Source organism: Heptranchias perlo, chromosome 11 (genome assembly GCF_035084215.1).
Source record: "Heptranchias perlo isolate sHepPer1 chromosome 11, sHepPer1.hap1, whole genome shotgun sequence".
Lineage (NCBI taxonomy): Eukaryota > Metazoa > Chordata > Chondrichthyes > Hexanchiformes > Hexanchidae > Heptranchias > Heptranchias perlo.
This window is the reverse complement of record NC_090335.1, coordinates 9,626,107-9,651,753: the sequence shown is the minus strand read 5'-3', so window position 1 is coordinate 9,651,753 and position 25,647 is coordinate 9,626,107. Positions and strand designations below refer to the sequence as shown.

The following is a 25,647-nucleotide window of genomic DNA, read 5'->3' as shown; positions in this document are numbered from 1 at the left end:
CCACACCAAAATTAACCCTAATACATGCTCCCAGTGGGTGCCCCCCCACACCAAAATTAACCCTAATACATGCTCCCAGTGGGTGCCCCCCCACACCAAAATTAACCCTAATACATGCTCCCAGTGGGTGCCCCTCCACACCAAGTTTATAAAATTAACCCTATAGGGTACGGTATCAGCCTTTAAACACTGTCTGAAAATCTGCAGACTGTCCAATTTTAATACAAAAGCTACAGTTTTGGGATAACTTTTCCCATATATTCTTCTTAACTGCAGCGGTAAAATAATTATTACCATCAAAAGACCAGAGATGGAGCAGAGGGGGGGAAATAATTCCAATGAAAACAACTAGTTGGATAAATGATGATCATGTGACTGCCAAAGACTGCGTTTGGTTCTAAATGGCGTATCAGGACTATCTTCTAAATCCATGACAGCTGACGTCACTGAGAAACACTCTCCCAGTAGGAGAGAACATGGATCTGGAAATCTGACCATCTGTTTGCTGTTCCATGTCTACCACGTCCACGTGCAAGTAAGTGCACCACCCAGTAATGGCACAAGGAACAAGTACGGTCAACAGTTACACACAATGCTTGAAATGACACCTTGTGGACGGTGCAGTAGTTAGCAACTTAGGTTTGTGCCGTGCTTCTTAGGAAGAAAAGTGTGCAAAAGTGAGCAGCACACTTCCTCCTGAGACCAGCAAAAGTCTTCATTTTCAGCTGGCCAGCACGTTCCCACCTGAAACCAGCAGGAGCCGTCCTGATGCGATTTGCAGGTACTAATGGGCAGAGCGTGCGTCGTGCATGCTCCACCCATTGGCACTGGACGTAGAACAGCCTACCCAGCGCTCCTTAAAGGGACCAACGGAGGCTACTCCCAAACATCCTCCTGGCTCCACAAAAATCCTCCCACCACTCGGTGGCATGCCCCGAGATTGGCTCCCCCCTCCGCACCCCCCCTCCCCCCCCGCTTGACAGTTTGATACTCTGACTCAGCTCTGCGGAGGAGCCATCAGATTTCCCACCCGCGTGCCCCCCCCCTCCGCCCCCAATCGGCAAGCTGCCCATCAGCACACGTGCACACTGGCAGTCTGCCAATCACATTCAAATGAGGCTTGCCCTTGAAAATGGGTCGGGCCTCTCGCCAGTGGCTTCGAGTGCCCTGCGTATGAAAACCAGCCCCAGTATAACCAAGGAATAAGTAAATGTCACTGCTGACGCGACCTGTTTTTTGAGTTTGGAAGCCAATTACTGCAGTCTCACCGACACCCTTGGAATCTGAATTAATGTCAGTTGTTTGCTGCTGTCAAACTCCTAAAGTAACAGTAGCAATACAAATGACCGCTTACGGCAGACAACACAACCTTGTAAATTGCGCTGGGGCAGGATTGCCAACTCTGGTTGGACGTATTCCAGGACCTCCCACCTCCGCTCCCACTCTCCCGCCATTGGTCACCCGACACATCCATCCTCGAGACGCCCCGCCTTCCCGTGCCAATTCCAACCAAACAGACTATTTCGTTGCCCGATTGGATGATTTTGACCGTCATTCAAACAACCTTTTTTCCCCATCGCCAATATTTTTATAACTAATAAACAAAAATGTTGAAAGAAAATGAAAGAAACCACATAATTATTTTAATGCCCCAATGATTTTTCTCCCTGGGTTGCTCACGGTTGTTTCCAGGAGATTAATCTTTAATTCCTGGAGACTCCAGGACAATCCTAGAGGATTGACGACTCTAAGCTGGGTAGAAGTGACGAGTGTAGTTGCCCAGGGTTCAGCCCCTTACCACTTTCTTTATTCACAGTCTACAGACATCCCCAAATCAGGGGCTTAATACAGATTTTCTAAATTTGCATGCAACATTAAAATGTGCAGGCACAAATTATTCAAAGCAACAGAGAGCTCAGCAGATGGAGTAATCACTGGGAAATAGTGTTTAATGTTGATCAATGCAAAGCTGGATCTCGGTGTGATTGATACTGATGTTGATTTTAAGACAAACGGACATAGTTTGGAGGAGATTGTTAGACCTGGCTGAAAACTGATCTTGGATAATGTCTCTGCAATGTCAGAGGTGATAAACACAACACACTGAACGTTAGGGACATTGCCCGAAGCAAGCAGCCCACTGAAGCACTACGGTATTAACTGTATAAATATATCAGTGGGAAGACATTTAGAATATTGCATTCAATCTTGATTCGAATAACTATTGATTCATTAGGAAGGACTCAGGGGCAAGCAGCAGAGATAATTAGATCACTATTGCGAGAACAAACCAGTAAAATGACGTGAGAGATGTGATTCGGACTTTTAAAATAACGAGGGATTAGATCAAGTCAAAATTGCTCATTTATTTAATGTAAGGACAAAAGGACGTACTCTGAAAATGGAGCAGCAATCCAGCAGATGAAATGAGCTTGGTGAACTGAGCAGCAACTCTCATTACTTAGACTCTTACTCTCTTACAATGATAAGGAAAGGAAAAGGCTTGCATTTATATAACGTCTTTCAGGACCCCTGTGTCCATTGGCTGTCAAGAGCTTTGGGACATCCCGAGGTCATGAAAAGTGCTACATAAATGCAAGTCTTTTTTTCTTTCTTGAATCAAAAGTTGTTCAGTGGCCCTGTGGATTTCTATCCCATTCTGTGTTGGCAGTATTACACATCTGAAATGTAAGCAAAGACATTTTGCAGTTGTACAATTTTAGAAGTGCGTTTTGAGAGCTGTAACTTCAGTCTTTAATGGATCGACTACATGAAATTGAAACCTCAACTGACATGTTTCCAAACTGTTAGCGATTACAGAAAAGTAGGTGGGTAGGCGTTACTTAAAGATACAGTACAACAGCAGTATCAGTGAGAAGTGATTTCGTGTCACACCAAACCTGCAATTCTAATGTTAACGCAGTCTAAATCTGGAGTTGGAGCCCGACCTGATGCAAGAGCAAAGTGAGAGTCCCCGAAGGAAAGATTCTCACTTCACTTCACTTCACAGTCAGTTCAGGCTTCACGCTCAATTTACACGTAACAAGCTCAGCGTTGGTGCAAAGCTGAAGTATGGTTTTCACCAACACTAAACGTGTTTTTTAATTCATTCTCAGGATGTGGGCATCACTGGCAAGGCTGGCATTTATTGCCTAGTTGCCACAACTGAGTGGCTTGCTAGGCCACTCCAGTCAAGAGTCAACCACATTGGTGTGAGACTGGAGTCACATATAGGACAGGCCAGGAAAGAATGCTCTACCCTAAGTGAGCCAGCTGGAATAAAAACAGAAAATGCTCAGCAACATCTGTGGAGGAAGAAACAGAGTTAATGTCTCAGATTGAAGACTTTTTGTCAGAACACAGTGAACCAGCTGGGTTTTCACAACAATCCAACAGCTTCGTGGTCACTTTTGCTGATATCAGCTTTTTTATTTCCAGATTTTTTTTAAAATTTGAATTTTCAAACTGCCGTGGTAGGATTTGAACTAATCACTCCCAAGATTATTAATTCAGGCCTTCTAGGGTTACTAGTCCTGTAACATAACCACTACAGCATAACCACTACAGTACCATCCCCGATAGCAATGCTAAATGTTCTCCACATATAACATACACAAAGTAGCTTCTGCTTGTTCAGCTCCATTAAAGAAGACACCTGACATCTCATCGGGAGAGTTAACTACACAGATGAAGAAGTCTTCACAAATTTTCATGAAGGAGGTTAATAGGGAGGATATAGAAACCTTTTTATGTTGAACCAGACAAGTGTAAGTGGGCAATAATTGCAAGCCAAGTCACTGCAGGCTAAGAGGGTAACTCCCCCGCACTCAGTGATTGTTGAATAAACTGTCAGCCACACAGAGAGTACAGATTTAGTTAAAGTACTCTGAGAGCAAACAGGGGCACAGTGTTGGTGTCAAGGTATGAAGGGAGATTAAAAAGGTCTGTGGGAACCCGAGTGACTAAACTGGATGGGCCGAATGGCTTTCCGTCACACATTATACTCATATCATTGGCAATGGGAAAGAATGGGAGTGAGATATAGATGCAACCTCACAATGGGCACATAACATCTCATCCTAATCACAGATTCTGAACCAAGAATGTACACATTACATGGACGTCATTTTTAGAAAATACAGAGAATCCAGTACCTTGTGTTACCAGCAGATAATTATATTAGGACAGGTTGCAAAAATGCCCACAGAACCAAAGTCATATAAATTGTTAATTAAACAGAAACTGTATGAATGACAGATGCTGGCCAATAGCTAAATTCTTGTATTTTTGTTTAAATTACTGTTTGATGTGTTATGGTTGTATTGCAATTCTTTTTGAAGGGAATTAGTTGCTTGAAAAGAATGTGGAGAGAGAGCAAGAGTGGGATTAGATTTGAGGGCTCGTGTTTTCTGATTAAATTCAGCAATTTCAGCTTGTATAGTTAATGTATTTTGAAAAGGGAAAGTGAGGGAGGTTTCTGCTGGGAATGAAGCACTTTCACATCTCATAGACCCAGGGGGAAGATTCACTCTTTGCACATTCTTTCCAAAGACATTTACAGTTTCATTATAAATAGCACACAGAGGAAATCTTAAATGTTAAAATGTTAACAGGATTTGATAGGGTAGATATATAGAAATTATTTCCTCTGGTGGGGGAATCAAGAACAAAGAGACATAATCTTAAAATTAGCGCTAGGCCATTCAGGAGCAAAATCAGGAAGCACATTTTCACACAATGGGTAGTAGAAATCTGGCATTCTCTTCCCCAAAAGGCGGTGGATGCTGGGGGACAATTGGAGCATTATCACTAAGGAAGTGAGAAGAGGGGATAGGGGAAATTGCTTTACCAGAGGGTTGTTGGAGAATGCAATGCGTTGCCACAGGGAATGGTTGATCAAATACCATTGCTTCTCCTTAGGGAAAATTGGATAAGTATTTGAAGCAGAGAACGATACAAGGCTATGGGGAGAGTGTGGGGTACTGGGATTAACTTTGGATTGCTCTAGCAAAGAGCTGGCACAGACACAATGATCTCTTTCTATGCTGAAAATGCTGAAAACGTCTATGATTCTATTCTCACCCTAGCTGTTCGGATTGAAATTGCTCATCAGTGCTGAATTAGGTGCCATGTTGTGTTATGGGCGCATAGCCACAAAGATCTAGATTGATACTGCTGGAGAACTAGGACTATCTCAGCATCCTTAGCAGTGTGGAAAACCTTCTATTCAATCTACAGGCTCTATAGAAAAAACAGAGGGCTTCCATTATTGCTATGGATGCTGGGATAGCTCACCTTCATTGCTTAATTTTGCTTTCTCTCACTCAGAGAGAGAAAGGAAGGAAAAAGTCCTGCAAATCCCACAGCTAAGCCGGCCCTAAAGAAGGAGGATAAGACAGAGGAGAACCACAAAATATTCTAGGGTCTTTTGACAATCCCTTGCAGACCATGCGATGATAAAGCTCACTGCATGTAACCGCCTTTGTGTTTTTGGCACGAGTGAATGCCCTCAGGTATATGGCTTGAAAATGCTGCATCCGAAATGTGACCAATATTGATGACTCTGTCTACTCTCCCAAAAGTAATCCTCAACCCCCAACATCAGAAGTGCATGAATTTTGTTGCTAGATGTCAGATTATGAGTCTGGTTTGGTAAAACCACTATCATATCCCTATGACTCAATCAGTCCATTGCCCATTTGTAACGGGCCAGAAATTGCGTGTTTAATGATATTAATTGGACGTTTGAGCTCACCATTAACATCGCACTATATTTACTCTTCAAATTGCTGGAATGTTGATCCGGTAACGGCACAGCGAGGTAAATGTCGCACCTGAGACCTCATGAACATCCTGCCCAATGGCTTAGCTCCCTGACCGATGAAAGAGAAGGATAGAGAAAAAACAGAGGGAAAGACAGAGAAGGAAATAGGGTAAATTAGAGTCAAATAAAATGCAGACAGAAAGAGGAATAAAGAGAAGGAAAGAAAGAACGCATTAAAAGAGGCAGAAAGGAAAAGTAAGAAAAACATTTTAAATTTTAAATTTTAAAAATCTCTAACAACAATTTACTACGTGTAGGAATGAGACTCCACAGTTTAAGTTGTTCCCTTTCTGAGCCGAAGAGGTTGATTGTCATTGCAGGAACATAAATTCCCTAACTAAAAGAGTATTTAAACAGTTAAGTACCAGCCCTAACTTTCTCCGGCGTGTTTAATGGCAATTAATGCGCAAATGCAGCAATTTCACGGGGAGGTTGAGGGCGAGCTGCCATTTTCACGGGGCTAACGGCAGAGCGGCGCAAATCACCCAGAAACTTGTGGTGACTCGCAATTCACGGGGTATCGCTTCCTCGCCACAGCTCGCTGGGTTATTTACACACTGACAACGGCAAGCGCCATTAAACTCGCCGTTATTTTCCCAGCAAAATCTGGGCCATTGGGAATTGCTGTACTGGTCCCTGAGAAGTTAATGAGTGAAAAGGCGGGGTAGGTGTGCGAAATTCTTGACCCATGAAGTGTAGACCCAACTGCCCATCCATCATGATGAGGAACGGTGGAACACCCAGTGGGTACGTCATTGCACTGCTTTCTCAGGAATTGCTGGATGAACAAAGACCAAGGTCCATCTAGTTGGCCTTGTACCATCCTATCAATCTCTATCAACAGACCCAAAAATGTCACAAGGAAGACCCAGTGGTGGAGAACCTCAGGAACCATAGGTCTAAAATTCCTCCCAATCACACTACACTTATGTTTCAAATTACTCACATACTGTGTCCCAAAATGATATTTTCTAGAAGAAATCTATCTAATTTGCATTTGATTGAGTGACCTTCTTCTGAGTGTCGAAACAGCTTTGCATCCTGAAAATGATTGCCTTCCAACACTAACAGGAGTGTGGATGGTAAGACTGGCACAAAAAGATTGCTAAGGCAGATAAAAAGTTTGAAAAAACCTCCAGGAACAATTCACCATCTGCTAGAATGAGACTCCACAGCTTCATTGGTCGCTTTATGGGCCTCCAAGGTTGAGTGTTATGTCAAGACATAAATCATGTCATTACCAGGATCCTCTATGACATTAATTACCAGCCTTGAATGGCTGCGGTGGGAATAATTCGTAATAATGTCACAAATCCAGCAATTTCACGATCGCCATTAAGTTCAATGGGTAGCCTCACGGCGAGAACAAACTTTTATCGGCTTTGGCGAGGCTAACGATGAAGCAGCACAAATTGGCCAGAAATTTATGGAGAATCAGAAGTCTTGGCGTATGTCTTTTACTCTGTGAATTGCTGTATCTTTTATGAATTGAAAATGAAACACGGCGTTAATGTGTCATTGTAATGACGCAACTCCCCAGCAATTTCTAGCCTGTTAACATTATTACAGTCTCCTTATATGACATGGCATACCGCTGTCCTTACATCACAATTAACCGTCCTATCCCATATCAACAGCAGATTCCACACAATAGGGATGAAAAGCATCAGCCAGTCACCATTTGCTAGAATGAAAGACAAGTGGAATGTTATCAGTTCTATCAAATGACACGTGGCTGAGTGTGCTTGAGAGCTACAATGTGATCAAGGGTTCAGATGACGTTAATAAACTATTAGAACCTCACAGCTTGTATTTCAGCACACTTTCAGAAGCCTCTTGTTCTGTATAGAGTACCCATCCTTTGTCCGTTCAGTTATTTCAGTGGATAGAGCTAATAAAAAAGACTTTTGTATATATTTGGGGCTCAGACTCAAATCTAACCACAGTGGACGTGTTCTGAATTCAGGTCTGCCGCAGATCCTTTCTCGGGCTTTCAGTGGCATCAGTGACTCCTGTAACTCATCTGAGCGTCTTACTTTTGTGGGAGCTGACTCACACTGACTTATATCCACAATAGCGCAATCCAGGGGTTGTAACGTTCAAACCCCCTGTGACCTCAATCGGGATATCTTTGTCGTTTGATCGTATGTTTTTTCAATCTCTCCAAAGGTGAACCAGGGTTACACTAAATGAGCTGAGGCTTGATGTGAATCGTTAGTTGCTTCATTCCACAGTATGGTGAACATGTGGAGCAAATTCACTTAGTATAACTTATTTCCAAGTAATAACATGAAAATAACGAATTTGCCATGTTACCCCACTTCCGTGCTTGACTGAAACAGACCAACTGCCCTGCGTCCTGACTTTTTCAGCTTGCTTTCTCTGGGGCCTTTTTGCCTCAGTTGCAGCTTCTGTTACAAAAGTCTTTTTTCAGGTGTCTAATATGCTGCTTTATTTCCCAATTGTTCACAATCCGAAAAAGATCAATAGCCTTCCAGCCTAATGGCTCTGAAGGCTTTTAACAGAGAGACAAGCCACTGAATTGCTTATTATCTACTGTCTATGTACATGAAACGGTGACTTCTACAACACCAAGGCTAGCTCTTTGGCATTGTAAATACCTACCATGTTAGACTCCCCTTTTTTTTGCTTGCAGTGATACACTATTCTGTTAAAACACATTAAAAGTAACCAAATCTTTTCTGTGGAAAATAGTGAAAAAATGCTGAAACATAACAGTATAGTTACCAAGAAATCCAACATGGCATTGTACATAAGGCACCTTTATATTTTACTATTGTTACTGCGATGCAAACCTATTGTTTGTATTTAGTAAAGAAAGAACATACATTTATATAGCACTGAGGGGATCCCAAAGTACTTCACAAACAATGAGTTACTCACTATAACTCACTGTTTTATAGGGATACACAGCAGCCAATTTTCACACAGTTAAGGTCCCACAGGCACCAAATGGGTAAAACTGACCAGATAATCTGTTTTTGGTGGTGTTGGTTGAGTGAGGAATTTTGGCAAGGACACCAGGAGAATTCCCTGCTCTTCATCAAGTAGTGCCATTGGATTATTAACATCCATGTGGACAGACAGGATCTCGGTTTAACATGTAATATGAAAGAAGGGACCTCCGACAGCCTGATTATGTGTATGAAACTGTGACATTTACAGCAGTTTTTTTCTGATCTGTTGTGTCTCATTCATTTAGAGTGAGAGTCACTCGTTTCATTCAAAAATGTATCTCACTCTTATAAAGATGTCAAGGCCTTAGAGAGAGTGCAGAGGAGATTTATCAGAATGATACCAGGGATGAGGGACTTCAGTTATGTGGAGAGACTGGAGAAGCCGGGATTGTTCTCCTTAGAGCAGGGAAGGTTATGGGGAGATTTAACAGAGGTGTTTAAAATTATGTTTTAATAGAGTATGTAGGGAGAAACTGTTTCCATTGGCAGGAGGGTCGGTAACCAGAAGGCACAGAGTTAAGATAATTGGCAAAAGAACCAGAGGGGAAATGGGGAGAATTTTTTTAATGCAGCGAGTTGTTATGATCTGGCATGCATTGTCTGAAAGGGCGGTGGAAGCAGATTCAATAGTAACTTTCAAAAGGGAATTGGATAAATAGAAATTTTAAAAAAGACTTGCATTTTTACAATGCCTTTCACGACCTCAGGACGTCCCAAAAGGGTTTACAGCCAATGCAGTACTTGTGAAGAGTAGTCACTGTTATAATGTAGGAAACGCGGCAATCAATTTACGCACAGTAGGATCCCACAAACAGCAATGTGATAACGACCAGATAGTCTGTTTTTAGTGATATTGGTTGAGGGAGAACTATTAGCCAGGATATTGGGAAGAACTCCCCTGCTCTTGAAAGGAAAGAATTGCAGGGCTATGGGGAAAGAGCAGGGGAATTTGACTAATTGGATAGCTCCTTCAAAGAGCTGGCACAGGCACGATGGGCCAAATGGCCTCCTTCTGTGCTGTATGATTCTAAGTAAACACAGCTCCAAGGGCCGTGTGGCGCCAGTTGTTTTGGCACCAGACGGCCTCACCGACATCCAAGATGGCGTCTGGGCTGTGCAAGCACGTTTCCAGCATGACATGCGCTGGACGCCATCTTGGTATAGGAGTTAGTGCAGGCACAGATAACGAACGCCGGCTGCATGTAAAGTAAGGAGAAAATGGAAACAATCAGTGTGCAACGCTGATTTAAAGTGATAGACACCATTTTTGGACTTAGCGCTCAACTCAACGCACAGTCTTAACCCCGACCATCTGAACGTGTCTTAGAGTGCCTGGAGGACCCCCTATTTAAAGGGACCATGCAGGATTTACAGGTTAGTGGCTGGATTATTGCTTCTGGCTGCCATGACATTTGTAACTGTTTTTGGAGGTCTCCTAGGCTTGAATACTAGGACGCGGGGACATAGCCGAACATTTAGAGCCAGGACATGCTGGAGTGAAGTTAGGAAATGCTTCTACACGCAAAGGGTGGGAGATGTTTGGGACGCTCTTCTGCAGACGGCAGTTGATGCTAGCTCACTTGTGGATTCTAAATCTCAGATTGATAGATTTCTGTGAACCAAGGGTATTAAGGGATATGGGGCTAAGGCAGGTGTATGGAGATAGGTCACAGGTCCACCATGATGTCATTGAATGGCGGAACAGGTTCAAGGGGCTGAATGGCCTACTTCTGTTCCTATGTTTCTATGTTCCTAATTCCCCAAATCCCACTTCTAATGCCTGTGTTGGTGGTGCACATTAGTTCCACTTAGATATTTCGGTTCTTGAGCTCTAGTCTGAGTAATTGCGTGCCAAGTGACTTAATTACTTATTAGTCCCAAATGTTAAAGTTATTGTAAAGAACGCTCAATCGTCGGCAGAAACTCTAAATAAGTGTCCTTTTTTCCAAAACAGGTATTATTTCAACTTTCCTTCACGTCCATCCATTTGGAGCCAACATTGAATATTTATGGTCTTACCTGCAGCGGCTAGATGCCAAGGTAAAATATAACTTTACAAATTCATGGATCCGGAAGTCGGGCATGGAGGTTAGTGGGCCCGACGGGATTATCCATTCATTCCTGTGAGCCGCAAACTTCCATGACTGAATTCCTGGTGGGATTGTCAAAGTTATTTGAAAGGTTAAAGTGAGGGTTTGTGGCCGAACCTAGCTGGGAATACATAATGTCCCATCGCCACCCCCACCACCGCCCAGCTTCAATATCTGTTAAAATAATTATTCAAATGGATTTTTAATAATCAATCTATGTTTAAAAATACTTCCTTAGTTTTTCTTGTATGGAAAATGATTTCCTGTTTCAATTTAGAGTTATTTTCGTAATCTCTGTTTTACAGTTTATTTTGGTCTCACTGTTAGATATCTTCCTTTTTAAGAGAAGTACTGTGAGAATCTGTTGCCGTGGCAACATTGGTTTCTGCTCCGTGAGCAGCACGGAATCTAATTCCAGTGATACCAAGGTGCTGTGCTGAGGCAAGATGCAGCAGCCCTGATAGTGAGGGATTTATCTGCCTTCAGAACCAGTATTGGGAGAGGCAGAATCAGGCCCTTCAGGGCTGGATCTGCTCCCCACAGCTCTGTTCTCACCACTGACGTGGAAAACTGACAAGTAAGCTTCAGCTCAGGAAACAACCAGAGAAAGAGAAAGAAACATTACTTTCCCTTCAAATTATTGTTCGATTTCACGTGCACCTGATTTACTTTTAATTGATTAAGAAACAAACATTAGCAGAAGAAAGTGGACACACACCCATGAGCAGTTGGAGAATTCCAATGGAATCCCGTGAGTAAGGAAGAGCACATAATTCAGGAGTGAGGAAACCACAAGAGGGCTATGAAACGTTCCTCATGAGTGGGGTCTTCCCACGGAGTATTCTATTTGTACCGCAAGTTTAATCTTTATCCTATCAAATAAACAAGTTATGCCAGGTGTGTTGCTGAACAGATGTAGTGGTGGCCACTTTAAGAGAACTAACTTTATACTTTAATTCAAAAAGTAATAATTTTGTGGAGGTTAATGTAAGCATAGTGGATGTGGTAATGCTTCTCATAATCAACTAAGATGCTTTCATCGCTCTCCTGAGGGGCTTGGACACTAAATTGAAAACCCCATGAGTGGGACATTGGTCCAGCAAAGTCACCTGTTGCAGCCCCAGAGATAAGGCAGTGTTACTGTCCATCCCAGAGCGAATGAAATCATTTAATGACTCAAACATGTACAAATACTCACTAAAGCGGAGTTGGCCAGACATGCAGATATTACAAATGCTGGCACTGAATGCTGGCATCAAGCAGACCCTTCCTCAGGCAACATTGTACTCTATATATTACATATAGTATCAGACCCTTCCTCAGGCAACATTGTACTCTATATATTACATGTAGTATCAGACCCTTCCTCAGGCAACATTGTACTCTATATATTACATATAGTATCAGACCCTTCCTCAGGCAACATTGTACTCTATATATTACATATAGTATCAGACCCTTCCTCAGGCAATATTGTACTCTATATATTACATGTAGTATCAGACCCTTCCATAGGCAACATTGTACTCTATATATTACATATAGTATCAGACCCTTCCTCAGGCAATATTGTACTCTATATATTACATGTAGTATCAGACCCTTCCATAGGCAACATTGTACTCTATATATTACATATAGTATCAGACCCTTCCATAGGCAACATTGTACTCTATATATTACATATAGTATCAGACCCTTCCTCAGGCAATATTGTACTCTATATATTACATGTAGTATCAGACCCTTCCATAGGCAACATTGTACTCTATATATTACATATAGTATCAGACCCTTCCTCAGGAAACATTGTACTCTATATATTACATATAGTATCAGACCCTTCCATAGGCAACATTGTACTCTATATATTACATATAGTATCAGACCCTTCCATAGGCAACATTGTACTCTATATATTACATATAGTATCAGACCCTTCCTCAGGCAATATTGTACTCTATATATTACATATAGTATCAGACCCTTCCTCAGGCAACATTGTACTCTATATATTACATATAGTATCAGACCCTTCCTCAGGCAACATTGTACTCTATATATTACATGTAGTATCAGACCCTTCCATAGGCAACATTGTACTCTATATATTACATATAGTATCAGACCCTTCCATAGGCAACATTGTACTCTATATATTACATATAGTATCAGACCCTTCCTCAGGCAACATTGTACTCTATATATTACATATAGTATCAGACCCTTCCTCAGGCAACATTGTACTCTATATATTACATATAGTATCAGACCCTTCCTCAGGCAATATTGTACTCTATATATTACATATAGTATCAGACCCTTCCATAGGCAACATTGTACTCTATATATTACATATAGTATCAGGCCCTTCCATAGGCAACATTGTACTCAATATATTACATATAGTATCAGACCCTTCCTCAGGCAATATTGTACTCTATATATTACATATAGTATCAGACCCTTCCTCAGGCAATATTGTACTCCATATATTACATATAGTATCAGACCCTTCCTCAGGCAATATTATACTCTATATATTACATGTAGTATCAGTCCCTTCCTCAGGCAACATTGTACTCTATATATTACATATAGTATCAGACCCTTCCTCAGGAAACATTGTACTCTATATATTACATATAGTATCAGACCCTTCCTCAGGCAATATTATACACTATATATTACATATAGTATCAGACACTTCCTCAGGCAATATTGTACTCTATATATTACATGTAGTATCAGACCCTTCCATAGGCAACATTGTACTCTATATATTACATATAGTATCAGACCCTTCCTCAGGCAATATTGTACTCTATATATTACATATAGTATCAGACACTTCCTCAGGCAATATTGTACTCTATATATTACATATAGTATCAGACCCTTCCTCAGGAAACATTGTACTCTATATATTACATATAGTATCAGACCCTTCCTCAGGCAATATTGTACTCTATATATTACATGTAGTATCAGACCCTTCCTCAGGAAACATTGTACTCTATATATTACATATAGTATCAGACCCTTCCTCAGGAAACATTGTACTCTATATATTACATATAGTATCAGACCCTTCCTCAGGCAATATTGTACTCTATATATTACATATAGTATCAGACACTTCCTCAGGCAATATTGTACTCTATATATTACATATAGTATCAGACCCTTCCTCAGGAAACATTGTACTCTATATATTACATATAGTATCAGACCCTTCCTCAGGCAATATTGTACTCTATATATTACATGTAGTATCAGACCCTTCCTCAGGAAACATTGTACTCTATATATTACATATAGTATCAGACCCTTCCTCAGGAAACATTGTACTCTATATATTACATATAGTATCAGACCCTTCCATAGGCAACATTGTACTCTATATATTACATATAGTATCAGACCCTTCCTCAGGCAATATTGTACTCTATATATTACATGTAGTATCAGACCCTTCCTCAGGCAATATTGTACTCTATATATTACATGTAGTATCAGACCCTTCCTCAGGCAACATTGTACTCTATATATTACATGTAGTATCAGACCCTTCCTCAGGCAACATTGTACTCTATATATTACATATAGTATCAGACCCTTCCTCAGGCAACATTGTACTCTATATATTACATGTAGTATTTAGTGGTGATGTTGACTACTTACCCAAGAATATCTCTAGGGTTGCAGCAACTTGGATTCTAAAACCTCATCCCCATTTATCAGATTTGCAATATGAAGAGGCGAGGGGGAAGGAGCAGAAAATGGCTCTAGTAACTCGCATGTGCCATGACAATTCACTAAATTAACTATTTTGTTATACTGGAGTTCAAGGCACATAATGACATAAATTAAGCAGAGTGAAGCCCTGCCTCATTCACAAGTCCACCATTTTAGAACGTGTACCCCTGATGAAGCAGCCTGAACATATTTCCCAGTGAGTGTGTGGTGGGAGAGTGTCTGGTGTGTGAAGACATTAGCCGCTCTGCTCTTCTCACACTGCTCCATGCTACATGGGAGAGATGTCAATGCCACAGGAGGAGCTCTGTGATTTTGGTTGGCATTGGAAGTGTCGCCAGCTGGCACGACGAGAGTGGCAGTGCCCGCATGATGTGCGAGATTTACTTCAATGGTGGTTGGAGTGTCCAGGAGCTCTGGACTCTAACCTCTTGCATGGATTCCCCCTGCAGATATCTTCGGGTGAAATTGAGATGCTTCTTTTACAACTGCCACACATGTTTAAACAAGAGTTCACCGGCGTAGGAGCCACACTGGAGAAAAGGTGGAAATTCTGCGGTTTCGAAGGAATTAAAACAGTCGGCCAATGAGCCTGAAATGAAGTTTCGCAAGAGAAAAATATAGATTTCCTATTCCATTTGAGGTTTATGCGCCAGTGAGCGTGAAATCTGGTGATTATGAAGAGGATTAAAGCCGCAGAGCTCCCCAAGCTTCAGGTCTAATTACTACATCTGTTGTATATCTGATGACTAGAAACCTATCTGTACCCTGGTTATCGACTTGTGGCAGAACATGATGAATCTACTTAGTTCTTCATAAGAAAAACTCATTATCTGACTTCTATCCATGGCTGCAACTTCTCAAGAATGTAGGGAAAGTTGGGGTGGGGGGAGGTGGCGTTACTTGGAAATCTTGCCAACACTTCGTGAGTAATATAGTCGGAACTAATTGAAATACTTGAGGGTTATTGTGCTGGAGGGACATCGTATCACAGTGATCCAGCAATTGGAGCAAATCAGAAAGTTCAGACTCCAGGACTGCTATCACTGAACGGCCAGTGCTCCAACAGTGCGCACAGCATAATGACAAATGTGCAAAGACGTAAAGTTCAAGAGGCAAGTGAGGCCTAGACTGTTGTCGGATCTTCCCCAGACACAAGACGGGCCCCGGCCTCCCTGCTCGGTTACCACGCAGTTACATCGGACTTCATCTGAGATGTGTTTACGGTGCAGCGCTGTTGATGAGCCAAGGGATCGTGATTTGTCTACACCTCCTCTCATACCTGACCTTCATGTCTGCTGCACCACGCAAATGGGAAAATCTTACTATTGTGTAATTTAGAAATAAATTATTTTTATGAAAGTTTAAATTATAACCTTTTACCTCACAGTGTGGTGATGTTGCCTTCTGTTGTCTGCCAGCTTCCCCTTGTCAGTCTGAGGGACACCTGATATCTCAGGACATTCCTTAGGGCTCAGGACACTTCTCAGATGAGCCGCGTACAAAGATTATCTCTTTGGGTGGGTTTGAGGTAGCTTGAGGCAAAAGGCCCTTGCCCTGAAATTTGGCCTACTTCTCTCGATCCACTTCCTCAGTCCTGGAGCCTCGGGGCTCTTTTGCAGGCACTATCAGTGCGGGATCATTATCTTCTATGGGAGACATCTCAATGCAATGTTAAGACATTTAAAATTTAGCACCAAGGACCAGATTATGACAATTAATGTGAAAATTGCCTTGATTATCAGCAGCCCCGTGAATTCAGTTTTTTCCAGTTCTACCAAAGTTTTACCCTGTCGTAATAGTCACGGGGTGGGGGGAGGGAGGGAGGGAGGGGTATCTCTTTGGGATCAGAGTGCCTCCAAGATGCCTAGCAATGGAAGTTCAGAAACAATTCACCCCTCGGTGACAGACTCCAATATCTGAGCCAGGCAGGTCCACAGTCATCCAGAGCGCTGTTTTGTGATTGACTAACCAGCCTGGCTCACAATCGGAAGCCGCAGGGGTAGACCTGTCACTTGGGGGCTGGGATTCTTACCTCTTGACTCTTCAATTAACTCTTGAAGCCAATGTCAGAAGTGGTAGGATGAATCTTGTGGACACACAGCGGAAATCTTACCAGTACTCTTTAGCGGTAAGCTGCGTGGTTTTAGCTGGCTATAATCCAACAGTACCTCTGCGCACACATAGTGGGGTCCTAAGTGTGGCTCTGCAAACCTGCACTGAAGCTCTCTGGATTTAGGTAAGTGGAGTGTATCCCTGAGAGGAGAGCATGGGCACTCTATAACAGACAAGCATGGTGCTAGGTGTCCCTACAGTCAGGCACACAGCCGACCAAAAATTGAACGAACAAACAAATGAAATAAACAAGCCAGACTGACAGATGAAAATCTTCTTTGTCTGCTGGCTGTAAAGGTCTGCAGGCAATCCTAACCCAATATCTGGTGGGTGTGGTACACATTGTGAAACTACCTGGAACGCAGCATAAACTGGCTCTCTATGGAGATGCAGCTATCCCAGCATCCATATCAATGGTGGAAGCTCTCTATTATTTTATATATATGTATATTTATATTTATGTATATATATTTTGGTGCAAGGAATGCCTCAGATATGCAGTTGATGTGGGACTGAAAATAAATATGATTGGCCCAATGTTGACAGCGCTGGAGGATGATGCAGGAGGAGGTTGGGGAATTGAGGTGTATCCGTCGTGTTTGACCTGGGACTGCTCGATGCTGACACAGGGGGCAGCAAATAATGAAAACAGCTCCAATCCCCAGCCCAGTGCGGGCACAAAGATCAACCAAAAATATAAAGGCTGGGATTTCTTCAGATCAAAACATATGACATTGCCTGAAACAATGAGTGATTGATGGCTCATCTCTTCAATAGATTACATCTTATCAACATTGAATCCAACTGAAATATATGAACCAGGGGTGTCTCACATATGGCCTATAGGTTTCAGGCTGCTCTCAGGCCATGGCAAATCCAGGTAACTCTGTCCTATTTGCACCTCGATGTCTTACTCGCTGGTTTCTCTTTGTTTGAATTCTTTAGGGGGGAAGTTTGGAAAGGGCTGTTCTTAGCGCTGTTGCCTCGTTGGTGGATAAATCCCGAAACAGTAGCTGGAGCGACAGAGGATCTAATGGGAACGTGGGTTTAAAGCTGATGGGCCGGAGCTTCTGCTTCTGTGCTCACCAGCCCGTGATTTTCCGCTCATTAATATGAACGGTTGGAACCTCGGGGGACTGGCGAGGGCTATATGTGGCCCCAAGACTCCTTGGTGCACACGGGTGGCCCATGAAGATAAGAAGCTTAGACAACCCTCCGCTAGAACACCGAGAAGAGATATGAAACCAGTGATTATAAAGATGTTTAAAAGCAGTGATTCAATACAGGTATGTGTTCAATTATTGATCTGTTTCCTATTTAATTTCACCCATTCTTGGAAACCTTTTCTCTCCCTCATTACACCCACCAAACCATGTGAGATTCCCAGCAGAGAGTAGGCAGCCAACCAGTTGCCAGGCCTCTATCAGAGCTTCTCAGAAAATGGAAGAAACAACTGAGAGAGAGCCTCTGATCTTCTGTTCTTCATTGGGCCCCTTGACCACTGACCAGAGACCGGGGACCCTCAACTTTCAACCACTGCCACCCCTTTCTCACCTGAAAAATGAGCAGCCAGCAATTGAAAGTAAAGGAGTGCCCAAGGTGCACCTTACCCAATTCTCAGTAAAGAGACGAGCAGCCTAGCAGCCTGAAACGGGTGGGAGACTGTGGATCGCCACCTCTACACTTTTGTTGCCCTTACGACCCTGTAGCCAGCTTTCTCTACTTATTATAGGAGCCAGTCTTGCTGCTGTCCGTTGGCTGGAACAAGACTTGGAGGATGAGCAGCAGCCTCAGGAATCACCACCACCAGCACCTCAGAAGACAATAGGTATGGGGTGGGGGGGGGCCATACCCAGCACACAGGGTCTACAGGCCAAGGGTCACCTTCTTGGACCTGGCTGAGGAGCAGTGCAGGAGGAGGCTGCCCTTCTCCAGGCAGTCTGTCACAGACCTCTGTAACCTCCTGGGTCAGGACCTGCTGGAGCAGGGGGGCCATGCCATGCCATGCCAGTGGTCCTCAAAGTCACCACAGCCCTGAATTTTGTTGCTGCTGGATCCTTTCAGGCTGTTACAGGGGACACCAGGTGCAGATCACACTCTGCAGTTCACAGCTGCTTTAAGCAGGTGATTGACTCCCTCTTCACCAAGACTGAGAGGTACATCATGGGGGACAAGGGATATCTCCTGCAGACCCGTCTGATGACACCACTGCACAGCCCCACCACACCTGAGCACCACAAATACACTCAATGTCAGGGCACAACCAGGATCCTTATTTAGCACAGGATAGGAACACTCGAGCAAAGGGTTAGGTGTCTGCCCCAGATAGCGTGTCACTCATCATCGTGGTCTGCTGCATACTGCAAAATATGGCATTAGAGAGAGGCCTGCATTTGGAGGGGGAAGAGCAGCAGCAACAGTCCTCATCAGGCAAGAAAGACCTGGGGGAAGGGGAGGAAGCAGCAGAGGAAGGAGGGACCACATCAGCACCTTGTAGCCAGAGATGTCAGGGATCAGCTCATTGCTCATCGATTCCTCTGAGCTTCTCACACCCCTGCCCTGAGAACTTAGACAGACCCCCCTCTGCATCAACAGTCCTGGTTACATCCTTCCCCACTCCCCTCATCCTGCATTGAAGAACATTCAAACCATTCAGACAACATCTATATCAATGAGATTCTGACAATGCAGATTCAGAGGCTGCTATTAAACCATGCTGCAGAGCACAGTGCCAAATGTGATTAAGGTGATTAGTTTAATGCCAAACATAACAAATGCTTTCCACTCGTTTCTCATTCAGATGATCAATCCATTGTGCTTCTCTAACTCTAGGTGCTCTCCGAGTGGCCTGAGCAGAGCTGGTGGAAGGCGGCTGTTCCTCACGCAGGGATCCTTGAGATGCTCGTGGCCGGCGACCTCTGGGAGCTCGAGCCTGTTGGGGTCTGGCCGCAGACTGCAGCTCCTCGGCTGCTGCCGTGGGCATGTCTGGCCGAGCTGACCTGCTGGCACTGTGGTGGGCATTGGCTGACGGAGGGGTGAGTGCGCAGGCCTGCTTACATCCTGAGATAGAGTCCAGCACCTACTACCCTCATCGAGCCATTGCCACTCCCGTTGGGGCTGGGGCCTCAGCACTTCCACTGATCTGCGGGAGAGCAGATTGCAGAAGATGACCGACCCCCTTCAAAGACCCCAATCTATTCGGCCCACCAATCTCTCCATTGTGGAGCCCAGTACTCTGCACGGCAGCCATTCGAGCATCCACCAAAGCTGCAAAGCCTGTGAACATTGACTCCTGTCATGTGGCCCTGGCCCGCAGCGTCTCTGGTGGTGAGCACGCTCACCAGGGTAGACTGCAGAGTGCTTATACCCTGCGCGATGTCACCACACGGACCGGACGCGGACTCCTCCACACTCTCAGCCGTAATGGTAAGGCTCCTTAACGGCCTTCTAGTGCTGTTTGTGTGAAACAAGCTGCCTTTGTCTCGTAGCTGGGCCCTCAAAATCCTCATCTCTGACACCCCCAGGGGAGCTGGGCGATCTCACCTTCCGGTGAGGTCTGTCCTGGCCTGTCCCTGCCACCAGGAGTCACTGATATCCACAGGTGCTGGGTTTTCACTATGTGTAGATCCTCTAGCTCACTATCTAGCCCGTGCGGAGTGCCAATGTCTGAGCTGGTGCCCGGGGTGGGGTGGGGGGGAGGTTTGTAACGCTTGATGTGCATGCTCATCGGGAATTGTCCTCCTCTGAGTTCTGTTCTTCTGTGGGAGTCTCTTGGTATTGAAGAAGGCCCTAGACGAAAGAGAGAAGGGAGCGGTGGTAGGATGGGAGAGAGACGCCGTACATGACTAGGTCATAGCCTTGAGAATGCAGGTTGAAGTTGCTAACCCTTTTGCTTCTGTGCTGAGTTGAATGATAGGATGCAAGTAATATGCAGACACCCTGCTTAGGTACACTGCCAACCTTTACCTGACCATAGGTCTTCAGCACTACAGCCAGGGACCCTGGAGACGCTCGTGCCTTTAGGTCATATTTGAGAGTGATGGCGTAGGGGGTGAGGGGAGAGTTGTGAGGTGCTGGTGAGAGAGGTGGAGAGATAGCTGTACTCATCCCTTGCTGCTCTTGGGAGGTCATTAAACCTCTTTCTACTTTGAACCCAGGTCCTGGGGGTGCTCCTGCTGGCACTGACCCTCTGAGCACCTTTGACCAGGCCTGCCTAACAGTGACCTTGGAGATGCTCTTGAGTGAGCTGGAGTAGAGTACCTCGCTCCTGACCATCACTTCCTCCACTAGGACCTCCAGGGAGGCATCAGGAAAGTGGGGAGCAGCCCTCCGACTCATCTCTCCAGTGTTTCTGCCAAAGTTATGCCAGGAGAACAGGAGAGCCCAAACTCCACACACAATATAATGTTAGCGTAAAAGTCACAACTGAACTGGCTACAGGCATAGTAAAATACCACTGAGAACATGCTCACTGTGACATTGCTCCTATTGCCCGTGCTATTAAAGATGCTAATTCCAGCCATAGGCAGTATATAAGTTATAGAAACAAAGATTTGGATTTAACATAGCACCTATCGTGACCTCAGGATGTTCCAAAGTACTTTACAGCCAATGAAGTACATTTGAAGTGTAGTCACTGTTGTAATGTAGGAAACGCGGCAGCAAATTTGTGCAAAGCAAGATCCCACGAACAGCAATGAGATAAAGACCAGATAATCTGTTTTTTATTGATCTTGGTTGAGGGATAAATATTGGCCAAGACATTGGGGACAACTCCCCTGCTCTTCTTTGAAATAGAGCCGTGGGATCTTTTACATCCACCTCGGTTTTAATGTCTCATCTGAAAGACGGCACTCTCCGACAGTGCAGCACTCCCTCAGTACTGCACTGGAGTGTCAGGCTGGATTATGAGCTCAAGTCTCAGGAGTGGGACTTGAACCCACGACCTTCTGACTCAGAGGCGAAAGTGCTACCACCGAGCCATGGCTGACATATTATGGTACTGTAATTCAAAGCACAGCTACAAGAGCACATATTGGGCCCGATATTAGCACCCGCTATCAGATGTGTTCCTGGCGGGGGGCTCCGAAAATCGGGTTCCCCACAGATGCGCTGACGTGCGCGCGCAGCCCCCGCATGTGGGACTCCCGCAGGCAATTAAAGCCGGCGGGGTGTCACTTGACAGTATTTATTCTGGTATTTCAGGTCGTTAACAGACCTGATTAAGGAGATATGTCAGGAGGGGTGGGATTTTACAGACAACTGGGACTGTTTCCCGTACTGGGGGAAACACTCCCAGTTGAAATGGACGTGTTGCAGCCATCAGCCTGTGGCAGCTGCAAAGGTCCATTTGACAGGTGGGGAGGAGACCCTCACTCATTGCAGGAGGCCACTCTGTCACTTTGGACAAAGTTTGGCCTCCACCACCCTCCTCCTAACAATAAAATTCACCAACATGCACACTTACCCCGGGGTCCAGAGACATGTACCTACCTTGCGGACCCCCTCAGATGTACATCTTCCGGATGGGGGCCGCCGTAGCTGCAGTCATGACCTCCTCGGAGGGCGAACAGCATCACCAGCCTCGCCATCCATGCCGTCCACCTCTGATACGTGGAGCTCCACAACAGAGTGCTGTGACACATCCACCTGCACAGCAGGAGGGAGGGCAACCGCAGAGAGAGATGCGTCGCAGAGGGCACTACCCTCGCCACAGGGTCCACAGACCGAGGCTCAGCTTCCTGGACCTCTCTGAGCAGCAGTGCACACGGAGGCTCAGAGTCACTCGACATGTAGTCGTGGACATCTGCAGCCTCCTTCATGCCGAGCTGCTCCCGGCTGGCCCGAGCACCATCTTCTTACCTGTTGCTGTCAAAGTCACCACTGCCCTCAACAACCTCTCCTCCGCATACTTCCAGGCTGCCACCGGGGACATCGCCAACGTCTCTCAGCCGTCTGCACAAAAGAGCCCTGCAAATACACCTACACCCACCCTGCAGTGACACAATGGGTGGCATCAGTTGTGGGTCTTCATTGTGATCCTCAGGAAAGGGCATTATTGAACAAGCCAGACAAGATTCGCAAAAACGTGGCAGTAGTGGTGCCAATATAATATGTAATGTGAGTTGGTCAGAAATTAAATATAAATAAAAACCATGACAAACCCTCAAACACCCTTGTGCATCACCTTCTTGCTCACGACACGTTTGCCTTACGCTGCCTACTGCACATATGTGATGCATGCCCTGTGGCTGCAGCACAGGTAGTGGCAGGTTGAGTGAGGCTGACCGTGAAAGAGATGCATGAGAGGGTGAGTATGAGATAGAGCCATGAGATTGTATGAGGATTGGGTTGAGTGGTGGTGGCGGGATGAGTACTGGCAAGGTGAGTAAGTGCAGGTAAGATGATGATGAGGTTTGAGTGGGTGTGAGGGGTGATGTGACAGAGTAGTGTTGGCAGTGCAGATGGAGATGTGGGGTGGGGGCGGTGATGTGGCAGACGGAGTGTAGGGGAATGAGTAAGTGTACTCACTGTTGCTGACCTAGTTAGGTCATTGGAGCGCCTCCTGCACTGTATGCAGGTGGGCGATATGTTGGTGGTGCAGGTGACCTCCTCTGCCACCTCGAGCCAGGCCTTCCTGGTGGCAGAGGCAGGCCGCTTCCTCCCACCCGCCGGGGGGAAGATCTCTGTCCTTCCCCTCCTCCTCCTCACCCCATCCAATGATACCTGGAGTAAGGCATCATGGGAGCAGCCTTCCCCCTGGGCTGCTCCATGCTGTAATTTTTCCTATTTCTTGCAGCATCTGTCAGTGGAGGACTGCCCCTTTAAATAGAGCTCCTCCAGCTGACAGAGCTTACTGCGCATGCGCAGCCCGCCCGATGCGCAGCTCAGCAGTGGGGAACCCGGAAGACCAGGTAAGTGGATCCAATTAGGCTGCGATCGGGCGGGGGGCAGACTGATTTCACCGGGCGCGTTACCCACGCACCCAATAGCCCCCCCGCCGTGAACCCGCCGCCCTGGTAACATCGAGCCCATTGTCTCCCATCAGCGAGGGTCCTGTAGGCTGATGAGGCCTATGACAGGGCCCCAGATATTCCATGAGATCTTGTAAAAAAGTGAGTGCAGGGAACTTGTGTCCTGCCGCTAAATGCTGAAGCAGTAAAAAGCAACAGCTCACACTTGCAAAGTGTCAGATAATGGCCCAAAATTTGCTGTCAAAATAACAGTGAGGCTAATGTGCTGCACTGTCAGAGGTGCTGTCTTTCGGATGAGACGTTAAAATGTTGCAGCATATTGGACAGCACTTCAGGCGAGGAGCAGATGCATGATTAAAGTCAACAATTTCAAAGTTACCGTCCGAGATGTGCTGCTCCGCCATTAGCTTCACGAAAACGGCATCTCAGTGTCTGCCTCGCCTTCGAATTGCATCGAACGGTGTGAAGTTGCTGTATTTTCGCAGTAGATATGAACTAAACTCACCACAGAAAATTAGGGCTTGTCCGTTTCAGTCTAAGTTCCCTTTTAACGACCTGATAAGTCTTAATTACTGCCAGTTAACCTCTCTGGCATTGAAAATAAACTATTACAAGTGTGGCGTCTCATCCCTTCAGATTTTAATGTTGGAGTTTTTTTTTTAAAAGTAAATTAATTTTTTTCTTCCTGTCACTTTTTTCTCTCTCTCTCTTAATCCAATCTTTCTTTCCCTCTCTTTATTTCTCTTTCTGTACCTGATTTGACATTGAATTCACCCTCTCTAATTTACACTTCCTTCTCAGTCCTTGCGCTATCCCTCAATCTGATTGGTTAAGGAGATACCCAGTTGCTTGCCCTGTTCACTCGGGTCCCAGATGCCATGCAGAGGGCGCCGTGCCCTTTCCATCTCCCGCTTCTCGAAACTTGCAGCACAAACTATCAGGGAGATTAAACGGGCCGGGCGAGTCTAACGGCAGATGCCGATTGTACAGCAAAATCTGGGCCATTATATCTACCTCCCCGATGCCCGGGCTGCAGACTGATCCTTCCTCCTTCTAAATCAGTTCTTTTATGGGAGCTTTTTGCCTGATAAAGCTGCTTCATTAAAACCACCTTTCTGTCCCTGTCAATACACGTAATTTGAGACTGTTTTAGCCCTCACTCAGCTGACAGGCTGTTAATTGACTTGCCTTTTATCATTAGCACTATGAACACTTCACTGGTTGTGCTCGGAGCAGTTCCGTATTCTAAAATTAAAAGGTAAAATGCTGTAATGGTCTGTGGAGATCTGTAATGAGAAGTATTTAATGTTACATTGTGCACGGCACAAAGTACGGGCTTAAAATTAATCAAAGTTGCCTTTAATAGCCACCACTCTTCAGCCACATTGGCTGCAGATACCGACTCTTTGAAGAAATTGGAAATAAAATATTAAAAGCACATCAGTCAAGGCTGATACTTCATTGAAATTTCCACGAATTGAATAGTCGAACCTCATTATTAAAAGCTGATAAGGCCCCAACAAAATAATTTGTTTCATTGTGGGTTTAGCTCCTCTGGAGACGAGTATTAAGGTGGGATTAGAGAGAGGAGCTGTCGCCCTCATTAGACAACTGAAGGGAATGAGATGGATTCCCTATCCCACCATCACCGCCACTGGAACAGGTCAAAGGAGTTTTACAAACGTACTTCCAGATAGAAAAGCTCAGTCACTCCCTTCCACCTGACAGAGTCAACCCAGAGGGGAGAACCATTTGACGGGGGGAACAGACTGAAGGGGCCAAAACTAGGAGTTTCTAAATCTGTAAAAACCTATGTCAGGATACCCTGAATAGAGTTAACATTCGGATCAGTCTGAATTTGGAATTTCCTATTGAGGTGTCAGTCATGGCTCAGGGATAACTCTCTCGCC

The 25,647-nt window shown here is 44.8% G+C and overlaps 1 protein-coding gene across 3 annotated transcripts in view; it reads left to right on the top strand.

Moving 5' to 3' along the window:
• Window positions 1–16,001, top strand: part of enox1 (ecto-NOX disulfide-thiol exchanger 1) — a 393,944-nt gene extending 377,943 nt beyond the window's left edge. For 2 of the 3 annotated variants that reach the window (XM_067992518.1, XM_067992517.1), the window contains 2 exons: window positions 10,757–10,842; window positions 15,101–16,001. In XM_067992518.1, the coding sequence (XP_067848619.1) occupies window positions 10,757–10,842; window positions 15,101–15,238 (224 nt within the window). In that variant the 3' untranslated portion in view covers window positions 15,239–16,001. The remainder of the gene's footprint in view (window positions 1–10,756; window positions 10,843–15,100) is intronic. The other variant, XM_067992519.1, reaches the window with a different exon arrangement.
• Window positions 16,002–25,647: the final 9,646 nt, after the last annotated feature.